Source organism: Strongylocentrotus purpuratus, unplaced genomic scaffold, assembly GCF_000002235.5.
Source record: "Strongylocentrotus purpuratus isolate Spur 01 unplaced genomic scaffold, Spur_5.0 spur5_contig_845, whole genome shotgun sequence".
NCBI classification, from domain to species: domain Eukaryota; kingdom Metazoa; phylum Echinodermata; class Echinoidea; order Camarodonta; family Strongylocentrotidae; genus Strongylocentrotus; species Strongylocentrotus purpuratus.
Window position 1 is genome coordinate 2,090,731 of NW_022145552.1, and position 20,443 is coordinate 2,111,173.

General features: G+C 36.0%; 2 protein-coding genes across 2 annotated transcripts; one reads left to right on the plus strand and one right to left on the minus strand.

The window, feature by feature from the left end:
* Positions 1-3,908: 3,908 nt before the first annotated feature.
* Positions 3,909-9,490, plus strand: LOC115926704 (intraflagellar transport protein 27 homolog). Its single transcript, XM_030991843.1, has 7 exons — positions 3,909-3,990; positions 5,172-5,251; positions 5,863-5,922; positions 6,339-6,398; positions 6,744-6,858; positions 7,475-7,584; positions 8,102-9,490. Exons 1-7 carry the CDS (start codon positions 3,954-3,956, stop codon positions 8,201-8,203), a joined length of 564 nt encoding a protein of 187 aa, XP_030847703.1. The 5' UTR covers positions 3,909-3,953; the 3' UTR covers positions 8,204-9,490.
* A 97-nt stretch (positions 9,491-9,587) lies between these two features.
* Positions 9,588-18,627, minus strand: LOC581234 (target of rapamycin complex subunit lst8). The gene is made up of 8 exons (XM_030991838.1): positions 18,456-18,627; positions 17,369-17,420; positions 16,468-16,630; positions 15,835-15,910; positions 14,106-14,180; positions 12,832-13,037; positions 12,218-12,360; positions 9,588-11,395 (listed from the first exon to the last, which is right to left on the minus strand). The coding sequence occupies exons 1-8, from the start codon at positions 18,567-18,569 to the stop codon at positions 11,277-11,279; spliced, it is 948 nt and encodes a 315-aa protein (XP_030847698.1). The 5' UTR covers positions 18,570-18,627; the 3' UTR covers positions 9,588-11,276.
* Between the last annotated feature and the right edge of the window lie 1,816 nt (positions 18,628-20,443).

The window sequence follows — 20,443 nt, forward strand, 5'->3', positions numbered from 1 at the left end:
CTAATACATGTAAAATGACTGTAATTCTTTGATTGAAGTACTTAAATATGGAGTGGTACTGAAAAACTTTCTTTTCTGTAATGTATTTAAACTGTCATATACCCTTTGTGCCTGATTTGAAGGAAAAAAAGGACAATACTCTGAACATAGCCATCAAACCATGGACCATGTCATATCAAGCCTTTCAAAAATACGTCTTCATTCTCTTTTTATTTCATGACGAATCCTCCCCAGATATGCTCTTGTATATCATTCACCCCTGCCTAGCCTAGGCCTGAGATGGCGTAATCAAGCTTACGCAAGAGATGAATGCTTTCTAGAAAAAGAAGAAAAAAGTATTACATTTGAACTTCCTATCTCGAGCATATGCCTTTTGTATTAAAGCAGTACATGTTCAATGAGAGGATCAACTGCTTAATTTGACTTTTCCCGAACTGTTTCGAGGAGTATTCTTACTTACTTGTGTAATTACTGATGGATGATGTATTACAATATACACCATCCAGTTTATCAGACAATCAAAAAACATTTTGGAGATGTAATAAACCATTTTTTTCATATTTCATAGATTCTTTCTAATTGATATAATTATATTTATACTTTAATTATTTGCAACAACTGCTTAGAAATATACAGGTAATGTTTTTGTAAAATTAGTGTACTTCTTATGTCCCACTTCATGTCTTGATTACTCAGTACAGATTGGCAATGTTGCAATTAAAACAGTAATAATTTTAGATTATTTGACTATAATACATGTTATCAGTGCTATATTTGCATAATGGATACGTTTGCCCATATTTCTTTTCTCTTGCATTAGCAACAATCTTTATCAAGAAGTTTATTCAAAGGAACTGATTCAACTGTTGTACCTTATCTGGTACATAGGTTTTAAAGTTATACTTCAATTAAAGAAATAAAAGGATTTGAAAAACCTGATTTATGCCATAACAAAAACTGTCAGTACTGGCTTGAATACTACTCAATACATTGCCAATTGGTAGTTTCTATGTCTAACATTATGATAAATGTTTAAAGTTGGTTTATCTCCAAAGACTTATGAATTTAAAGGTAATAATTTTAGTCAGTGCATTAATACTTGTAGTAGTTGCTGCCCTGTCATTTTACATTAAAAAAACAGTTAAAATATTCAAGAATTCATCATCTGTAATCAAGACACTGTGATTAAAGATGTCTTAGTTTAAAACATGGCAAATTACATGGATTAGGTCTTCTAGAAAAAACAGTCGCTGCATGCTACATACTGCAATCCTATTTAACAAATTGATTGGAAATACAAATATTGTTTGTGGACATTGGTTCATTTTTCTGTCGAAAGACTGGCAGTTGTTAAAAGAAAATAAGGCAATATAGCATATGGTGTACTTTGTAATACGAGTTTACTAATCATTTTGGTTCGGAGTGTACCGGTATACAATTTTGGGGAAGATAATACTCGAAAGTACAAGTACAATAATGTGAGATACGATGTAATAACTTATAAAGTAGCGAATAATGATGATGACGGTTGTATTGTTAAACATTTCTTGGCACATTTGATGCTAGACAGTCATGTGCTGCCCATTTCGCCTTCTGATACATTCAGGCTGTATAGAACTCTAAGCTATATATTCAATTTGAGTACTGGCCACATCTTTCCAACCTATTTTCTCTCATCAACCCAAATTGTGCTTCCATAGTTGGAAAAAGAAAAGAAAAGGAGAAGTAGTGTGTTCAAACAAAACAAGAATTGTCAAAGTATAGAAGTAGCTCTTTTTTTTTCTCCTGCAAAGTTGATAGCAATGTGAAACTTATGTATATTTGCAGTAGGATTGTGTGTGTTTACAGTGTCAAGGAAAAGGTAGACGGAAAGGATGAGAGGAACGTTGTTTTTTTAAGGAAATGAACGAGATTTGACAAAACTGTTTGGTTGTAACAGTAGGAGTGAATTTCAATATGTCAAAACAATACGAGACAGTGTATGTATAGATGAAACTTAATACGCATATTTTTTTCTTTTTTGGTGTGTGCTCAAAATAGACCTTGTTGGAATGACCAATAATAGAATCGTTTCCATAACCATGTGTTTTATTTCATGAGTGCTTAGTCTCTCATTCTCTCTTTGAGTTGTGTGGTATAAGCTTCATATTGATGAAGTTCAGGGAGAGAGAGAGAGAGAGAGAAAAAACGGGAGTATGAATTGTGCGAGCGAAATGTAAAATGGGAAAGTAAAGTGAATGAAAAAGGGAGAGAAAAAGTAGATTTTCTTTAAAGGAGAAAGAAGTGTATTAGAGAGAGGGAGGGGGGGGGGGGGGGAGAGATGAAATATAAAAGGGAGAGAATTGTGTTACTGGTATTAAAAGGAAGAGGTGTGTGATAGAGGGAGAAAATGGTAAAGATAAACTATGAATCACGGAATGTTCAATATAGAAAGGTGTGTTATACCACACTCTCCTAACTCATTGGTTATATGTGGGGCAAAGAAAGATCTGGGTATAAATATTGTTTGAAGAAGAGAGAAAAGTGTATAGCTAGGTGTACAAAGCATAACCAATGGGAAGGGATGGAGAAATATGAAGGTTATAATAGAGTGAAAAACTGAAAATACATAAAGAAGAAAGAAAAACCAGGAAGGGAGAGGAGGGTGGGGTAAAGAACAGAAGAACGTAGAAAGAAGAACATGAAATGGATGAGCGACGTGAATGACAGATGAAAAATGTTACAGATTACTCCCGATCATTATGAGAGCTAGAAAACAAAAATGAGTAAGATGTGTGAAAAAAGGGAAAAGAAGCATACAGTATAAGAGCAGAATAATGCAGGAATGGACAGGTAATATGGAGGTAACGAAATCACGTTACAGACCAAAGAAAAATATATTAGACACCTAGGACAATACACATACATGTATTTAGAATGGGACGAGAGAGATGAGAAAGCAAATGACGATGTGCTAATATTTTCATTTATGTAATATGTCAAAGGAAAAAGAATAAAGAACTGGACGAAGCTCGCGGAGGGAAACAATGAGTGATGATCGAGAGAAGGAGAGACATTAACCACAACTATGAAGAAATATGAGAAAAAAGAAAAGATTCATTTGTTTTATCTGCTTGAATAGGAAAGAGACTAATCTTATTTGAATGAAAGGTTTAAAATAGTGATAATGAAAAAAGGAAAAGATGATAATGCGATTTTTGGAAAAGGAGTTAGATACACCAACTTCCATTTCACTAGTACACCATTAGTACACCATTAGTACACCAACTTCCATTTCCAAGCATATATGTTTAAAGGTATTACAAAGTTTTGGTATGGGGTCATGAATTTGGTTCAAATGAACATATTGGAAGCATATGCGTTCCTACGATATCCATTGATCGTTGTCGCGGTTGAAATCGAGTCTAAAGTTGTGAAATAATAAATAATAAACTCTTTATGTTGTATAGCTCCCTCTCAAGGTCAAGATATTAATTTAGCTATGAAACGATGTTTCTTGACTAAAATCGACCGATTAGCTATTCTCGTTTGGAAATTGTATATCACAACAACATATTCTGAGATTTTCATGGTCGCAGCTACCATTGTACGGCCATAGGCGCTATCTGAAATTTATCAAAATTTACCGGGAGCACCGGTAAATTTTTATATTCAATTTTTCTCGAAAACAGAAGTGTTTTGGGGGCTAATTTTTTTAGTGCTTATAATAAATCAACAGGGGCATCCAAATATATAAAATTGTAAAGATTCACTTTCCACCCAATTTTCAAAATTTCCCAAAACTTTGTATTACCTTTAAGGCTGAAATATAGAGATTGGTACCCTTTCTCACATCATGGGTAGGTGACCGTGAACCAGCTGCCGCATCCGAGAAACTATTTCCATTTCAAATATTTTCTTGATCTTATTCGGCGTTGTGTTGTCAGGGATACATTTTCACATTCTTTTCCAAAATGCCTGTTACTTTAAGAGCAAAATGTCTCATAGTCGGTGAGTAACACATTGATTGTTGATTATGTAATATCGTGGAATTAACGTGAACATTAGCTTCGTGTAGTGTTGTGTTGATGTTCGTCCTGAATGAAATATGCATCAGTGCAGTCCCGAATACTTAATTTTGTGTTGTGTAATTTTGTAGTTGTCCAGTTGGTGTTTCGCAAGCAGACGAATGGAATGAGAAAAAGGAAAATGAGGATAGAAGGAGAACGAGAAGCAGAAGAAAAATAAATTGTAAAACAGATTCAAAGAAGATCAAAGAATATCTAAGGAAATAGAATAACTAGATCAAGGTCTAGATCTAGAAGAACTAAAGAATGCAGAAAAGGGAGAAGAAGTGCATTTTCATGAAATAAGCCACTGGCACTGCACACACACACATACATTTTGTACGTAGCAGTTCATACTTTATTGCATGTAATGTCTATGGGGGATTCCACCTCCCCATAGAACTAGACTGAACAAGCGAGGCAGAAGAAGAAACGTACCGAACAAGAGAAAGGAAGAGTAAGAGTCGGAAGAAAAGGTTGAAGTACAAAAATGAAATGAGATAAGTTTATATCAAAGGACATGATGAACTGAAGAAGAAAGAAGAAAAAACATGAAAGAAAAAGGAAAATAAAGGAGATTGTTAAAAGAACATATGACTTTTTCTTGTTTTTTATTCTCCTTTGATCCTTATTTACCTTTAATAGGTTGGAAAAGAAAAGAGATTGAAAGAGAAGTAGAATAAGTTCTAGATCTAGAAGTAAAAGGGAAAAGACAAACAGTGTGGTATAGAGAGAAACAATAAGAGTACATACAAATTAAGAGTGATGTCAACAGGGAAGCAGTAAGGGACAGGTAAGAAGAAGGAAAAGATGTCTTAAGAAATCAATTTATCAATGTTTTGACAATTATTTCAATTTTTGCCTTCCATTTTTAGATTAAATATTCCTTTGTTCCAGGAATAGGATACCATGCAAAAAGAATTTATCTCTTGTAGGTTCTGTTCGTCTTAACCTCCAGTTTAAATTCCACCAGGAATCTTTTGGAGGAACAACAACCAAGTAAATGTATTAGAGTGACCAATCCAGTTATTATTCTTGGCATAATCCCATTTCCTTATGAATTTCGATCTCTAAATGTAGTAAAATTTTATTCATCCACCTTCACATAACACATTTATCTTGCAGGGGATTCGGCTGTCGGTAAGAGTGCGTTGACCCAGGTCTTTCACAGCGATGGTGCACATTTTCCAAAGGGTTATTCAATGGTAAATATTATAGACAGTCGACAGTGTTTGATTTATGTTTAACTTTTGATTTTGTAGTTCAGCTAGCTTACCGGTAATGTATTTCAGTTTTGATAGGAATCATTTTAATTATAGCTGTCATGATACATTTTTTCAAAAAATACATTAATAAAACCAATCGGTATCAATCTTAACTGTAGAAGTATCTCTCTTGTCGGTAAATGCATGGTTTACATAATTACGTTTCATAGTAGAGAAAAAAGTTAAAAATAGAAAACTATATTAAAGACATTAATGAAGGACATGATGATGATGATGGTAGTAAACTAGTAATAATACTGATGATTGGATTACTACAGTGACTTTTTCATATGATACTTTTGAAAGTTGTCTTTTCCAGAATTTGAAAAGTATTTCGTGCAAGTACTCGTCTAGTTTTGATATTATGCCAGTAATGCTTAAATATACTTTTTTTAATGATACTAAACATTTTTGTCCAATTGATGAACATGTTTTTTTCTGTCTGATCACATTTATCATTATTTTATTTTTCTCTCTCCTCCCTCTCTCTCTCTCTCTCTTCCCTCTCTCTCTCTCTCTCTCTCTCTCTCTCTCTCCCTTTGTAATTGAAGACGGTTGGAGTAGAACTGTGTGTCAAGAACATCAGTATTCCAGACACAAATGACACAGTGGTATGTATGAAACGACATTAACTTAAACATTGTTACCTACACACTGTTACCTACATCAAGTAAAGAGAGATTATAATTGTACTAAAGTTTCAGGGTTACACCATGTAATTCTTTCAAAGGAATAGGAGCCCAGAAAAGGGCTGGTGAGCTCTGCTAAGAAATAGGGAAAAGTAATTTCCCAGCTCTCATACCCCTTTGGGTGACATGACATTAATCCTGCTCGGGTGCGCAAGTGTCAAATTATTGTATGTATTCATTATGTCCTATGTACATTGTATATTGATTCCTGATTTGTTTCTTTTGAAAGTGCCAAATAAAATGATAATAATAATGTCATTCACTTCCTTATATTAAATTATTATTTGCTACAGTTTCTTTGATTACTAATGTCAATCTTCTGTTTTTGTCTTGTTAAGGAGCTGTATATCTACGATACGGCAGGCAAAGAGACGTACTCTGATTACGCACAGCAAGCAGTAAGTACATGTAGCGCATCTTGCAAAGCGTCTTGGATATTCTTCCTAATACAAAATGTCTACCCCCCCCCCCATCTTTCTTGTTAAACCTTCCTTTCTTTAGGTCTTTATATCCTTTCATCGTGCAACAGTGTTTATTTGTTTTAAAGTCTCACCTATAAAATACGTTATCTGCATGAAAAGAAACTCTTTATCATTCTAAATGTTAAAATGCTATGAAGTTCAACAGTTTTCTCCATGCACATCCATGACATGGCACTACTAATATATGCAACACATTGCATCTTGATGATTGGTAAAGAAGATGATATATCGGTACTCTCTCTTTCTCTACCTCCTCTGAAGTGGGAACACCCCTCTGTCATGATGGTGGTGATGGATGTGACGAATGAGAACAGTTTCATGGCTTGCAATCGCTGGGTGGAACGAGTCAAGGCCAAAGCCGGACAACACATTCCAGGTATGATATTTTTCTTCTTTTTCTTCTGTTGAAGTAGAGGCCACCATGCTGTTGGTATATCTCATACAATTAAACATATACACAAACAAAAATAACTTGAGATGTGCAGTAAAAAAATTGCACAGGAATATTACCATGACAGGTTCAATAACACCCTTATATAAAAGTCTGGACCCCCCCCCCCCCCCCAAAAAAAATAAATAAATAAATAAAAATAAAATAATAATAATAATAATAATAATAATAATAATAATCACATTTTATATAGGGCTCATACATACAAACTATAACAAAATTTTGTTCTGGACCCCCTTTTAAAAAATTTGGTGTGAAGCCCTGAACCAGTATCAAAAAAAATATATACTTCAAATGTTGAACAATTTTAAGTTTTAAGTGCACAATCAGAGTTCTTTAGCAGGATCGGTGGTACATGATATTTGTTAGAAATAGTCAATAGCACACTTTTCTGAAGTTTTATTATAATTGTTATTATACAAAGATGAAACATAGATTCAAGCTATTCTGTTCAAGTTTCATTCTAGCAAATGCATACCTCTTATTTATATGACCGTTAATAATTCATTTACAACTCTCATACTTTTATGCATTTTGACAGGTGTATTTGTAGCCAACAAGACGGACCTTGAAGGACGCAGGGTCGTGGAGAGGAACAAGGCTGAAGAGTTTGCCAAGGGCAAAGGACTGGAGTACTTTGAGTGTTCTGCTGTGAGTATCAACCTCAACCATGTTTCTGAATCCTATCGGACTTGTCCCAATCATTGGGACTGTGTAAGCTTAAATTCTATACAGCTACGAATAGAACATGTACATGGATCGGAAATTTTTGGTGCGCCTAGCTTAGCTTTCATGGACCAGCTAAACTCAGTTATGATGAGCTGTTTTCTTCATTTCTGCATATTCTGCCACGATGGATAGTTTTCAGAAGGGTAGCCAGCGTAGGAAGGATTGATGAGTTGAATATCAGAATTTCCTAACATCCCCACCTAGATATTATTCACATATTTGTCATGTAAAGCAGTTCACCAAAACTTACTGTGAGTGATAGTGATCCTTATTGCAGGTGTTTCAAAATTTTGCACACCTCAACACCCAATATGCATGAATGAAATTTAAACTTTTAATCGATAACAATAGGTAATTCCATCATATTTTAGTGCATTGTTGAGAGCCTTAAGTAATTCTCTCTGATTAAACACTCATTTTACTCATTCGTTCTATACAGAAGGAGCAAAACAACACCGATGCACCATTCTACTACCTGGCTAATGCGTACTACAAGCTGTACCAAGAGAGAGTGGAAGTGATGAAGACGATAGCATCGTGATAGAGCTGCCTTTTCATCCTAAAATTACTATCAAGTCTTGTAGATATATATTATTTGTAAATATTGTGACTGATTCATGTGTAGTGACAGCATATTTCTTCTTCATAGTAGTGTAACTCAGATTATTTGTAATCCTTTATGACTTGTTATTGAGTGTAGCAGGGTTGGCATATTTCTTAATCAATTATTAATCCTGATTTAATTCGGCGTGAGAATGCAATTAATCAAGAATCATGATTGGATGGGTTATACTGGTGCTGGAAAGTCAAGTGTTTTGAACATGGGAAGTTTTGCAGCTTTGGCATGCTACTGATGTCCTTTGGGAAGACTTGCATCTACCGTTGCCACTCTCGATCCAGGTGCAGTGAATGGCTAACTTGTAAGAGGTATCCCTTGTAATGAAATATTATGCACAGTGGCAGCAAGAGCTGAATCTAGGGTACCTTTTTCCAAACTGTATCGAGACAGGGATTTCATGTTTTATGCGCTGTACAACAATTGATTACTATCAATGCCTTCATTGTTAATCAATGTCATTAAACTGTTTTGACAATTTATCCTTTCATTCTTTGCAGCAACTGTTTATTAGATGTATGGTATACTTCTAACGTATAGTTCTTTTTAACAGTTTTCTGAGATCCAAACTACCATGTCATTTTAAAACTTGATGTGATATCCTGGCCGTAGATATTTTCCTGCATGGGAATCCAAACAAGATTCTTTTGATGACCTAGATAGGTCACATCATACATTTATACCAATCAGTGATTTTCAGTCTCTGTATATACTATATTTGAAAGATAGTGCAACTTTCTTTGTTAGAATCAGTGCGCAGCTTTATGCATTGTAATACATGAAATTGTACTCGTGCAAAATCCTAAATCTATTGGATGCAACTTTCCTGAAATGAAGCAATGGGAGTGGAACACATACTGGAAATCTTGTTTAGTACTAAAGTACCTGTTTCAAAAACATGTCTATATTAGTAACACGTTCCAGGCTAAATTTGAATCATATTTTAATGAGATGGCTGAAAAGTGTGATCATTCAATGACTGTTTATGAATAAGCCCCTTTTATTGAGCTTTTCCCAAAAATAGAAGTTTGCAATGCATACACCAGATGTGTTTTCTAAACCATGATAATTGTTTTGCTTGTATAGAATGTAGTTCAATTACATGTATATGTATGTACATATTTGTGTGAATATTATGTAGATGTTATCATTGTAAAATAAAAAGTTTAAATCCTCATACTTCAGATATTAAATAGCAAAATTCAGACCAAATTGTTGCCAAGCTTTGATATTTAAACATTCCATCAAACTAAAGACGATAACATCTGGATTTTATAGGTAAAAAAAAAAACAGGAGAGACTGCATCAGTATCGTGTCATTTCATCATAATCTTTATTTACAGTTCTTTGTACAAGTTCACCTGCAACAGGTTTATATTTATCATTACTTCAATCATATTGACAATAGACATAATGAACTACAATATACTTACTACACTAATCACATGAATCTACTGCCTATCGTATCGTCTTAATGCCCAAGACAAGAGGTAATTGGGTCCTTTTAAAACTTGACTTCAAGGAAAAGTGAAACAAATTAATAAAGTATTGAGAGTGAAATTGGCATCAATTGAAATTTAGTCAAAAAACAGACAGCACCTATGATACGCTCAAATTTGATTTACTGGTAAGACTGAAGTCAAGAATTACACTTCCCCCGTCAAAATGGTCAATCTAAACCTGTCCGATACATTAACTTTTAATTTTAAATCATATCTACCATATCTAGATTAACTTTGATATCCCGGGTAACATATAAACCATATGTTTCCCTCTCTCTATTCGCCTTGTTGATGCTCAAGAAAAATATTGACAAATGTACTATTGGGTAGAAATGGGTAGGGTAAAACTGTCTGCAGTTGTGTAGAGTTTTTTAAAGTTCTCATCATTTTCAAAACTCAGAGCCCTTTCTTTGCAGCAAAAAAGAAGAAGAAAAAAAAAAAATTACCCCAACAGAATGTTTGCATTATCTTTTTCTTTACAAAATAGGACATAAAAAAGATAAATTGCACATTTTGTGAACATCTGTATATTGTTTGAATATTTTAGACATCTATACAATGCAGAGATACTTAATCTAATGAGCTCTGGATATATTATGTGAGTAATTATAAAAGTCATAATTGTTGATATAGTGGTGTATAACCTTGAAAAATACCATATGAATTATTTCATATTTTCCCTTTTTTTTGCATGAAATAAAGTAAAAAGGCAACTTATCGATACAGTTCTGCACAATTTCGTGCCTGGATCTTCATGCTTGGTTCATACTTTGGACAATCCAGAAAATTCTCATAAGCATGAAGCCGATGTCTTGAAAAAGAAATTAAAGTTGAGTTCTGCAAACTTTTCTGTCAACTAAATAGTAAGAGGGGCCCAACAAGACCAGTGTTATTTAAACATATGTGTGGCTTACACCCAGTAAATAAGATTGATTGATCGATCTGTATTGAAAAACAAGTCAGACCAGTGTTGTGTTTAAAAGTTTACACCTGACTATAGAGTGTTGACTCTGAGTCCCACCACACTACACTTTCATGGAACAGAATAAGGACAAAAAAACAAAATATATATCTTCATTTTATAAATCACAGAATCAGAATAAATCACAGATGAAAACTGTGTACATGTATAATACAATTCAACAAATACTGCTGTCCACACCATGGCGGTACTACTTTGAGAAAAATAAGTCTCCAAGCACCACAGCTGTCCAGGGCCCCAACTTACAAAGATTTGCAATTGCCTTCAATCAATTGCAAGTTTGCAGTCTCCTATCTCCTACGTACAAAGGTGCAATTGATATCAACTCTTTGTATTAAAGACGGGCCCAGATATCTAACATCCTTTGTACAGGTGATATATGCTCATCACAATCACTAGGTCGAAATTATCATGTTATCACAGAACATCACAAGTTTTCCATGACAAATCTCATGGCATCTATACATCTTGACAGTGATTGCATCACAGTGCATGAGCAGTGTAAGTGGTGAGTCTATGTGGTGATGTTGTCACAGAAAGCTAGCGAGGTAATGGCCTTCTGATGACCGTTGAACTCTCGTTTGACCTCGCCTTCCGCTATGCTCCATAACCGAGCTGTCCTGTCAGATGATGCTGGGAAGAAAAAGAAATAATCAAAGTGTGTCAACATTGGTATCAAACTCCTGCTTCTGAAACTCCAACAAATTCAATTTTGAAATAGTATTCTCATATCAAAATGTTGTTATTTTTTTCACATTTAGAGCCAAATTATTGACATACTTTCTTATATATTTTATTTCATTTCAGATCTATTTTTCTTTATTGGAATAGTGTATCGCCGCAACTAAATTTTTGTTTTTACTGTAATCGCTCCTATGAATGTTTGTAAAAATATGATTACGAATGATCAATAAAACATAAATTTTAAAAAATATGGAAAAAGATCAGTTTAGCCAGATTTAAGAAGAATTGGTGATTTTTGAGACCATCCAAAAATCCAAGTCCTTGATGGAATAAACATATTGAAGACTGGGATTTTTAAAAGGTTTATTTGATCCGCTTTTTTAACTTTGACAACACTGGTATATTTTTCCTTTAATTGAACACTATTTAAATAAAAAACGAATTCAATCTGAAAAGAATAGATGGTCGGGAGTTTTTCTATTTGTATTGAAGAGCAGCGATTTTGAACTTTCAATGTGTTGCCAATAATAAGACTTTCTTATCTTTTATTTTCTTATTGTAGCATTGGAGTCGAGCAATACATCACAATTCAATACAGATAGATAAATTAATAAAGGTGACTCAGTTTTGCTCATGCTTCTGGTATATTTTGTAGGCTCCAAAGTCAAAGCCGTTGAGGATGTGGACTCTTATTGTATAAAAATGGGTTACAAGAAACAAAAAAACTTTTAAAAAAAATGAATATATGTTAACACATCATACAAGCCTTACCTGTGACCACATACTGTGAATCAGACGAGAATGCACAGTCCCATACCCACTGTTGCATGTCTACACTCAACGTTTGCATTAGAGAGAAGTCTGCCGTCCTCCAGATACGCACCGATTTATCTCCCGATGTGGTCGCTAGTAACCTTGTGGGGAAAATTTCATCAAAATCAAGTTATGGGTCAGGTTTTAAACTTCAAGAAGATAAAGTTAACTTGCAAAGTTTGAACACCAAAAAACAATCCTTTATGAAGCAACTATCTACTGGTATTCAGATCCGCTGACACATTATTCTTGCTTTATGCCTCTCTCATACACTTTGGTGGGGAATCTTGTAGATTAATGGGCAAGAATATAATGAATCTCTCAGAATAAGTAAAATTATTTCTTGGGGTGAGGTTTCCTTTAAGATTAGGTGCAGGGTCCAGGCTTAAAGTGATTTATTTGGTCAGTGTAGGACATTGATTGCAGAGCAATTCTACCAGAGCATGTTTCGTATAACCATCCATTCGTTCATCCTTTCTGGGTGGGGCATCTCCAGAGATAACCATATGCAATGGTCATCTTTTCTTTCCTTAAAAACGGACAAATTCTAAAAGAGTTATGTCTCCACTTACGTGCAGTCCGGGCTGAACTTGCATTTGAGGCCATACTTCTTATGAGCGGGAATCTTTGTCTTGGGATGGAGCTGCGAGAGGGCGCCGTCACCCTGACCCTGAGTGATCCTCCAGACGTAGCAGTTGCCCTTGTTGTTGACAGCCGCCATATGGGTCGCCTCAGGGTCTATGGCTATCGACTGGATGGAGGAGTTCTGCTCTGGAACCTGAATAAATCGAGGGGAGAATGTAATGAATATATACAAAAGAGTTTACTGCATGCTCAGGAGCAGTATAAAAGCCCTAATAAGTGCACAAAAGCTCTTTTTGGATCCGATGTGATTTCCCTGCCGTGACTTTTGTTGTTATTTCATTGTCTTCCTGTTCTCCAGAGCTCTTTTGTCGCTTTCTAGAGCTAAACTGCTCACAGCTCCTATAAATACCCTTTTAAAGGGATTGGGTATCTTTGTCTCGATTCTAATAAAAATCCTGGATTTAGCTCATGCTGCAATCATAATTATAAACCTTGAGGTCAGTCATGAATCCCATGACTTTTACAAGCCGATCGCTCATTTGATTATCAAGATATTTATGATTGGAATTCGAAATTTCAAAAACCATTTTCACAATGGTTTTTATAACACTAGTCTATTGGGAAAATGAGTATGGTAAAACCAGTCACTCAAATATTTTTACTCTTTTGAGGCACTTCATGATCATTTTGAAGCACAATTTTGTTAGGGCTTCAATATTAAACCATATGCACAGACGCTGATAACACGTAGGGCCATGCATCTCAGATTTGCGGCTCACAAGACTGCCAGAATGACTGACTTATTGTGCTTGTTCAAGCTTACAGGTACCTGGAGTAAGCATCCCTATTCCCTATAAACGAGAGTGCATCCTGGGCAATGTTTTTGCTTGCTCTTTGGAAATTCTTCAGGGTGATTAATACAGATAATGTTGTCATTATTTCACTCAACAATGACATCCGGCTACAGGAATGTATAAATAGGACATGAAGAAAAGCTAGATCAAATCAACCTTTCCATAGAAGAAAGCAACAATAATTACTCTCTTAAAGCCCGTTTGCACTAGTTTGGCCAGGAGGGATTATTGGACCTCCCTGCAAGGTCACTGACAGGTGGTTATCTCATCAAATCAGCTCTCAATTAACATAAGAAAAAGAGGATCATGGGGGACCAACGGGCACCGTTAAGGCATTGTTTGCTATATAGAGGGCGCAAGTAGCTATAAGTAGTACAGTGGGGCTTTAAGAATACATCTTGACTCACCAGTTGTTCGTTATGGCAGCTCCGTAGATCCCATATGTGTACTGTCCCACTCTGGTCACCAACAATCAGCTCTCCCTGATGATGAAATCACAAAATAACAAATGTAAGCAAACAGTAAGAACATGAAATGTTATTAAATGTCATTAATTGTGCCAGGGGAGGGGGAGGGGGAGGGGGAGGGGGAGGGGGAGGGGGAGGGGGAGGGGGAGGGAGGTCAAAATCAAAAGTTTCTCTCAAATCAAGATAGAGCAAATTATTTTGCTAATGCCCCCTGCAATAACAGACTTGACAAAAAGTTCTATCTATATGTTGAGAAAGTATGAATTGAAGAAATAACTAGAAATATCGCAATCTGTATTGCCGCGCAATGCGAATGTATCCCCCGGCAGTGGCAGCGATTTTGTGTTATCCTTATGTGGAAGGAGGGACAAAGATTCCCTCTCCTCTTTGTGAAACAAAAGGATGACGTAGAGATTGCCGCAAGTGGCTCAGACTATTGTCAAGACTAGGAGCAGCATCACCAAAACAATAGGTGTGTAGATCAGATTATGATGCATATTTATAGAAAATTTGAAAAAAATGTGATTTGCATAGCGACACAAGAGAAGACGGAACACTGGGGGCAGCATCACCAAAAGTTATAGGTATGTAGATTATACCAGGATACACCTCCATACAAAATTTGAAAGAAATCCGTAGCTCTAGAAATGTGGCAGTTAGAGCGCACACTAGAGTGCACACAAGACATCTGTCAAAATATGACCTTTGACCCTATAAAAGATGGAACATTGGAAGCAGCATCACTAAAATCTATAGGCTTGTAGATTATACCAAGATACACCTTTGTTCAAAATTTGAACAAAATCCCTTTAGAAATGTGGCCTATAGAGCGCACACAAACAAAAATATGGCCTTGTACCCTATAGAAGGTGGAACACTGGGGGCAGCATCACCAAAAGTTATAGGTATGTAGATTATACCAGGATACACCTCCATACAAAATTTGAAAGAAATTCGTCAAGAAATGTGGCAGTTAGAGCGCACACTAGAGTGCACACAAGACATCTATCAAAATATGACCTTTGACCCTATAAAAGACGGAACATTGGAGGCAGCATCACTAAAATCTATAGGCTTGTAGACTATACCAAGATACACCTTCGTTCAAAATTTGAACAAAATCCCTTTAAAAATGTGGCCTATAGAGCGCACACAAACCATCCACAAAAATATGGCCTTGTACCCTATAGAAGACGGAACACTGGGGGCAGCATCACCAAAAGTTATAGGTATGTAGATTATACCAGGATACACCTCCATACAAAATTTGAAAGAAATCCATCAAGAAATGTGGCAGTGAGAGCGCACACAAGAATATGACGCGGCGGCGGCGGCGGACGCGGCGGCGGACGCAGCGGCGGCGGCGTAACACTGCTGAATCCAAAGTACCCCACCGGCATACTGCCGGGGGATACAATAAGAAAGGGTTGTCATATTATTATTTTTTTTTCGGTTAATTTCAAATCTGCTGTTCCTTCCACTTTTACTTGTATATCAGATATAACAACTGTCAGACACAATATAATAAAATCTTCTGATACAGGTATTTATAAAGCAAATAAGAAGATTTATAGAAATCATTGATACTATTTATTAGTGGAAAGGGAAAAGTGGAAAGGTAAAATAAAACAAACACCAATCAAAATCAGATTCATAGCTTTGCACTTACTTGGTTTGGATGTAGACAAGCACAGTTTACAGGGGCATTGACCTGAAAGATCTTCTGGCAATGTAAGTTATGTGCTCTGTAGATGGATTTAAAAAAAGATAGGACACATTTATGATTATTTCCTGTAAAGTTAAAGCCGCTTTAGCAGACACCATATGTACAAAAATGCCTTACTTCAAGGGCAAGATCATGCGGATATCATGCTGATTTAAGAGGGGATAAATAGAAACAAGTCAGCAAATTCTTGAGAGTTATCAGGCGACTAATAAGAGAGATTAAAAAAATATCTCACAAATTAGGGAACTTGTGTTTACTTTGGGAATGCAGTCTTCATCTTCACCACTTCAAAACTAGAACAGTTACTAAAATCTTCAGCAGATTTGTCTGAAACCTTTATTTCTTATAATTTGACCTTTTTTGCATTTATTATTATTTCAATTTTTTAAATAAATCTATTCAAAATCAATTTGACGTCAATGTCGACGTCCCGTCTCCCTTTAAGCTAAAGCTAGGGTAATAATTTCCAAAGCTCTTTGGAAGCATATAGGGACGTTATATAATGTGACAGGTGCTATAAAAGAACTGAACAATATCATAAAGGGACATGAACGCTACGTCAGGGATCCAACCCACCTGAGGTCCCATATCCTTGCAGTGCAGTCCTCTCCTCCAGTGAACATCCATTTACCCTCCTCCTGGAACCCTACCGATGTCACGTTCTTAGGGATGCCCTCATAGTTGATGATCGGTGTCGTGTCCCCAGAGTTGATATCGTACATGCGGATATGCTGGTAACCTGAAAACAAGTTTAAAAATAATATGATGGTACGGCGTAAATATTCATTAATGAATGATACACGCTAATAAAACTAAAACAACTACAACAACATACACTCATTTTCAAATGAATATCAGATTATCAGCTACAATATATGATAAAGTCCTCTGATACAGGTCTATTATGTAGTTAAATTCATTTTCAAATAAGGGTGAATTTTGAGTGACTTTAGATGCATCTGATCTTTCACAAAGATGGCCGTGGAATTTAACTTGTAAAGAAGTAACATAGGCCTACAACATAACCACAACTGCCACAGGAGAGAGATGATCATTATACATATCAAATTATCCACTAAACTCATAAACAAATCTCTGGGCTGAAGTATGAATTTCAGCTAAGCTTACATCATGAAATTTGTACCAGGCAAATGGGACATCTATCAAAGTTCATTCAGATACATACGATTTCTAAAATATTAAGCCCCTCCCCCCCCCCCCCCAAAAAAAAAACTGGTTTTGTTTATTAACGAACATGGACTTATTTATATATTCATAAATTTGGGCACTCTGTTTAAAAGGTGACAAACACATTTGCTGACACTGTACTGTCTATTTATTACCATCATACGGATGATTACATTACATGCACATGGAAACAAAAATTGTGGAAATGTACAAAGAGAATAAGAGATATAAAAACTGGAAATCAATTCATAATGGAAATATGAAACCAAAACAATGAATTAAGACTAACCTGCAGCGGCTAATAGACTCCTGTCTGGGGTGATTTCCAAGTGATTGACTTGCTGCAAGTTAGCAAAAAGAAAACAATAATGACTTTAAAGCCCAACTGTACTAGAATCTACTTGCAGCTACTCGCTCCCTCTATCATGTCTATACAGCAACAACACCTAATATAAGCAGTATGCATTGATCCCCCATGAGTTTAACTTTAAAGACAAAGTATGATTGTTGAAACGTGACTTGAATACTTGGTTATAACTTTAAAGGGATCCGGTAACTTTGTCTCAGATTTTGAAATAAAATTCTGGATTTAGCTCATGATGCAATGATAATTATAAACCTTTAGGTCACTCAGGAACCCCATGACTTTTACAAGCCGATCACCTGTCTGATTATCAAGATATTTATGATTGGAATTACAAATTTTGAAAACCGTTCGCCTGACGGTTTTCATAACACTACAGTCTATTGGGGAAAACGAGTATGGTAAAACCGGTCACTCAAAGATTTTTACTTTTTTGAGGCACTTCTTGATCATTTTGAAGCGCAATTTTTTTAGGGCTTCAATATTACACCATATCACAGACACTGATAACACGTAGGGCCGTGTATCTCAGATTTAACACTGTTAACCGATCCCTTTATGTTGACTGACAAATGTAGAGGTCTAACGTTAGATCTACAACAACTAACTACTTTTCACAATGACATCCACATTTTATTAGTCACAGTATTGGTTTGGCATTATATTAGCAGACCCCTTGCTATTTCTCTCTAATTTACAACAATAACATTCTACAAAAATTCCCCTTTTTTCATCACAATTAGACTGCTATTGTGCTAGACTCTAGATCTAGATCTAAGTTAGAAAAGTGTTTTGAACATTCATCATGACAAAAGACTAAACAAGAGTAGACTATTATTTGTTATTTAATAATGAGCATGACTGTGCCAACACACATTGGCATTGTCATTGCGTCACCCCTCCCCCCTCCCCCCTAGAGTCCTCTCTGTATTTAGTGACCGACTATAACCTTAATAAAACGTCCCATACAAATCGTACACAACAATGCAATTTGTAAAAAAAAAATACTGACCGATTCTTGATGCTGGACAGTGCGGTGGCAGATACCCGTATGTGCGTGCCAGAAACGAATGGTTTGGTCATAGCCAGCAGTAGCAAGGATAATTTGATCGCTAGGATTTCCCATTATTGTGCAAAAGCCGGCAAATTAAGAAACTCCAAATCTATATCTAGGCCCTAGTCTAGACAGATTGTAAAGCTCTGCTCTGTTGTTGTTTGTTTTGTTAAACTTCCGGGTGGGGGATTCATTTTTGATGCAACATAACCCTTCTCGTTAAAGTTGAATGGTTCCTGCCGTGCATTGTTGGTGATATAAAATGAGCACCAGTCTTTTGTTTGTAAACATTTTTGCACGCGCTGTGGATCCTTGAGACCCGACGTACTGGCTCGCGCTCGCGATCTGTATGAAGCTCGATAGCTGACGGTGCAGCATCTAATGGCGGTCCACTCCTTTATGTTGTGAAAAAGCAACGCAGTAGTAGTCGGCAAAGATTATTAACGGGTAAGTTTTGCCATCATGTATGAAAAGCATGACTCCATGAGCTGGACGCGACAATCTGAGCTCTTTCACTCAGCCTCTCACTGCACTCTCAGTCTCAATATCAACTATCATTCATATTCATGGCCTCAGCTTTGAAAAGGAGTCCAGGGCCTGCTCTGATTCTGACTCGACTCTGAGCTGTGGAGGGAGGGATGACATCTTTCATCCGGGCGCTGAGATCGGAGCGCAGCACACGACATCGACGCGACATCACTACCAAACCACGTGTTGTAATTAGGTCTATAACTCTGAACTAAATCGACTGTTCATGCTGCAGTCGTATGATCTATTTTGTTTTCTTTTGACTGTGTTGATGTTGTTTGTCTTGGGTTGTGTTTGGTTGCTTAATTTGATTGTTTCAAAAGTTTTTGTCTGGTTGGACTTGGGAGGATATTTCCTCCAAATCTTGCTCTCCGCGGAAACGTCAAGCCCATCCCACGCCAAGCCCAATTGCTTACCAATTTATTGAACTTTAATTTCTATCATATCTGTGTAGACTACGTAGACGGTGACCCACATCACTTTTCTTCAAATTTGTGTCAAAATGCAACAAATAAGATGAGGCCTTCTCAACTAGATCTAGTTTATTAGAAGTGCCAAAACAAAAATTTATTGAGGTTGAAGTGCCAACCTGTATTTTTGGTGACTGTTAATTGCGAGGGAGCGTAGCGACCGAGCCAATACTGGGTGGGGTCCAGGGGGCGAAGCGAAGCCCCTGGAAGCTAGCGGATTTTAGGGCTTTTTTAAGTCCCAAATGTGGCATTTTCAGACCTGCCAACCAGTACGATTTAGTCGTATTTAGTACGATTTTTAGAAGCAAATACGACAGTACGATTTTCCTCAGTAAAATACGACTTTCAAAAAAAAAAAAAAAAAAAAGATTTTTATTTAGATCTATTTATTTATTTTTTTAAATATTTTGTTATTGGTATTTTGTGTGTGTGTGTGCCATTTTCAATGGCAAAATGCCCATTCTGTCCTATAAAGTATCCTACAAGCATCTCACATCGGCAATTTGAGGATGTTCATTGGTTCATCGAACACACCAGTCGTGACAAAATCATGCATATTTAATCAACGATCCTTAAAAAAAATTCTTTCTGTATGTAGGAACTGTAAGAGGCATTGATCCGCGTAACAGTCCGTGTTCATTTTTAAGAATACAACTTTTGTCAGTAAAATACAACTTTTGGGATTAAAGAATACAGTTTTTGAATTCCAGAGGTTGGCAGGTCTGCATTTTTAACACCTTTTTGTTCCACAAAACATCAATCATAATTTCATATTGATGTGCAATAATTAGTACAATTCCTGGCTAAAATCTACACTGGAAGTTAATTTATATGCAGTTATTTTCATGCAATAAACAAGGAAAATGTCAAAATCAAGTGAAAATCAAACAAACAAAATGGTTTGCTTACATTTTGGGCTCAACTTCGACTGCGACTTTTTTAATTTTA

What these genes read in the sequence shown, in the direction of transcription:
- LOC115926704 (XM_030991843.1), top strand. Translation starts at nt 3,954, where the DNA reads ATGCCTGTTACTTTAAGAGCAAAATGTCTCATAGTCG. An exon ending in AGCAAAATGTCTCATAGTCG is followed by an intron (nt 3,991 to 5,171) that starts GTGAGTAACACA and finishes TTTATCTTGCAG; the next exon opens with GGGATTCGGCTGTCGGTAAG. An exon ending in CTGATTACGCACAGCAAGCA is followed by an intron (nt 6,399 to 6,743) that starts GTAAGTACATGT and finishes CCTCCTCTGAAG; the next exon opens with TGGGAACACCCCTCTGTCAT.
- LOC581234 (XM_030991838.1), bottom strand. Translation starts at nt 18,569, where the DNA reads ATGGGAAATCCTAGCGATCAAATTATCCTTGCTACTGCTGGCTATGAC. An exon ending in CTGTCCAGCATCAAGAATCG is followed by an intron (nt 17,421 to 18,455) that starts GTCAGTATTTTT and finishes GCTAACTTGCAG; the next exon opens with CAAGTCAATCACTTGGAAAT. An exon ending in CTTGTCTACATCCAAACCAA is followed by an intron (nt 14,181 to 15,834) that starts GTAAGTGCAAAG and finishes TTTCATCATCAG; the next exon opens with GGAGAGCTGATTGTTGGTGA.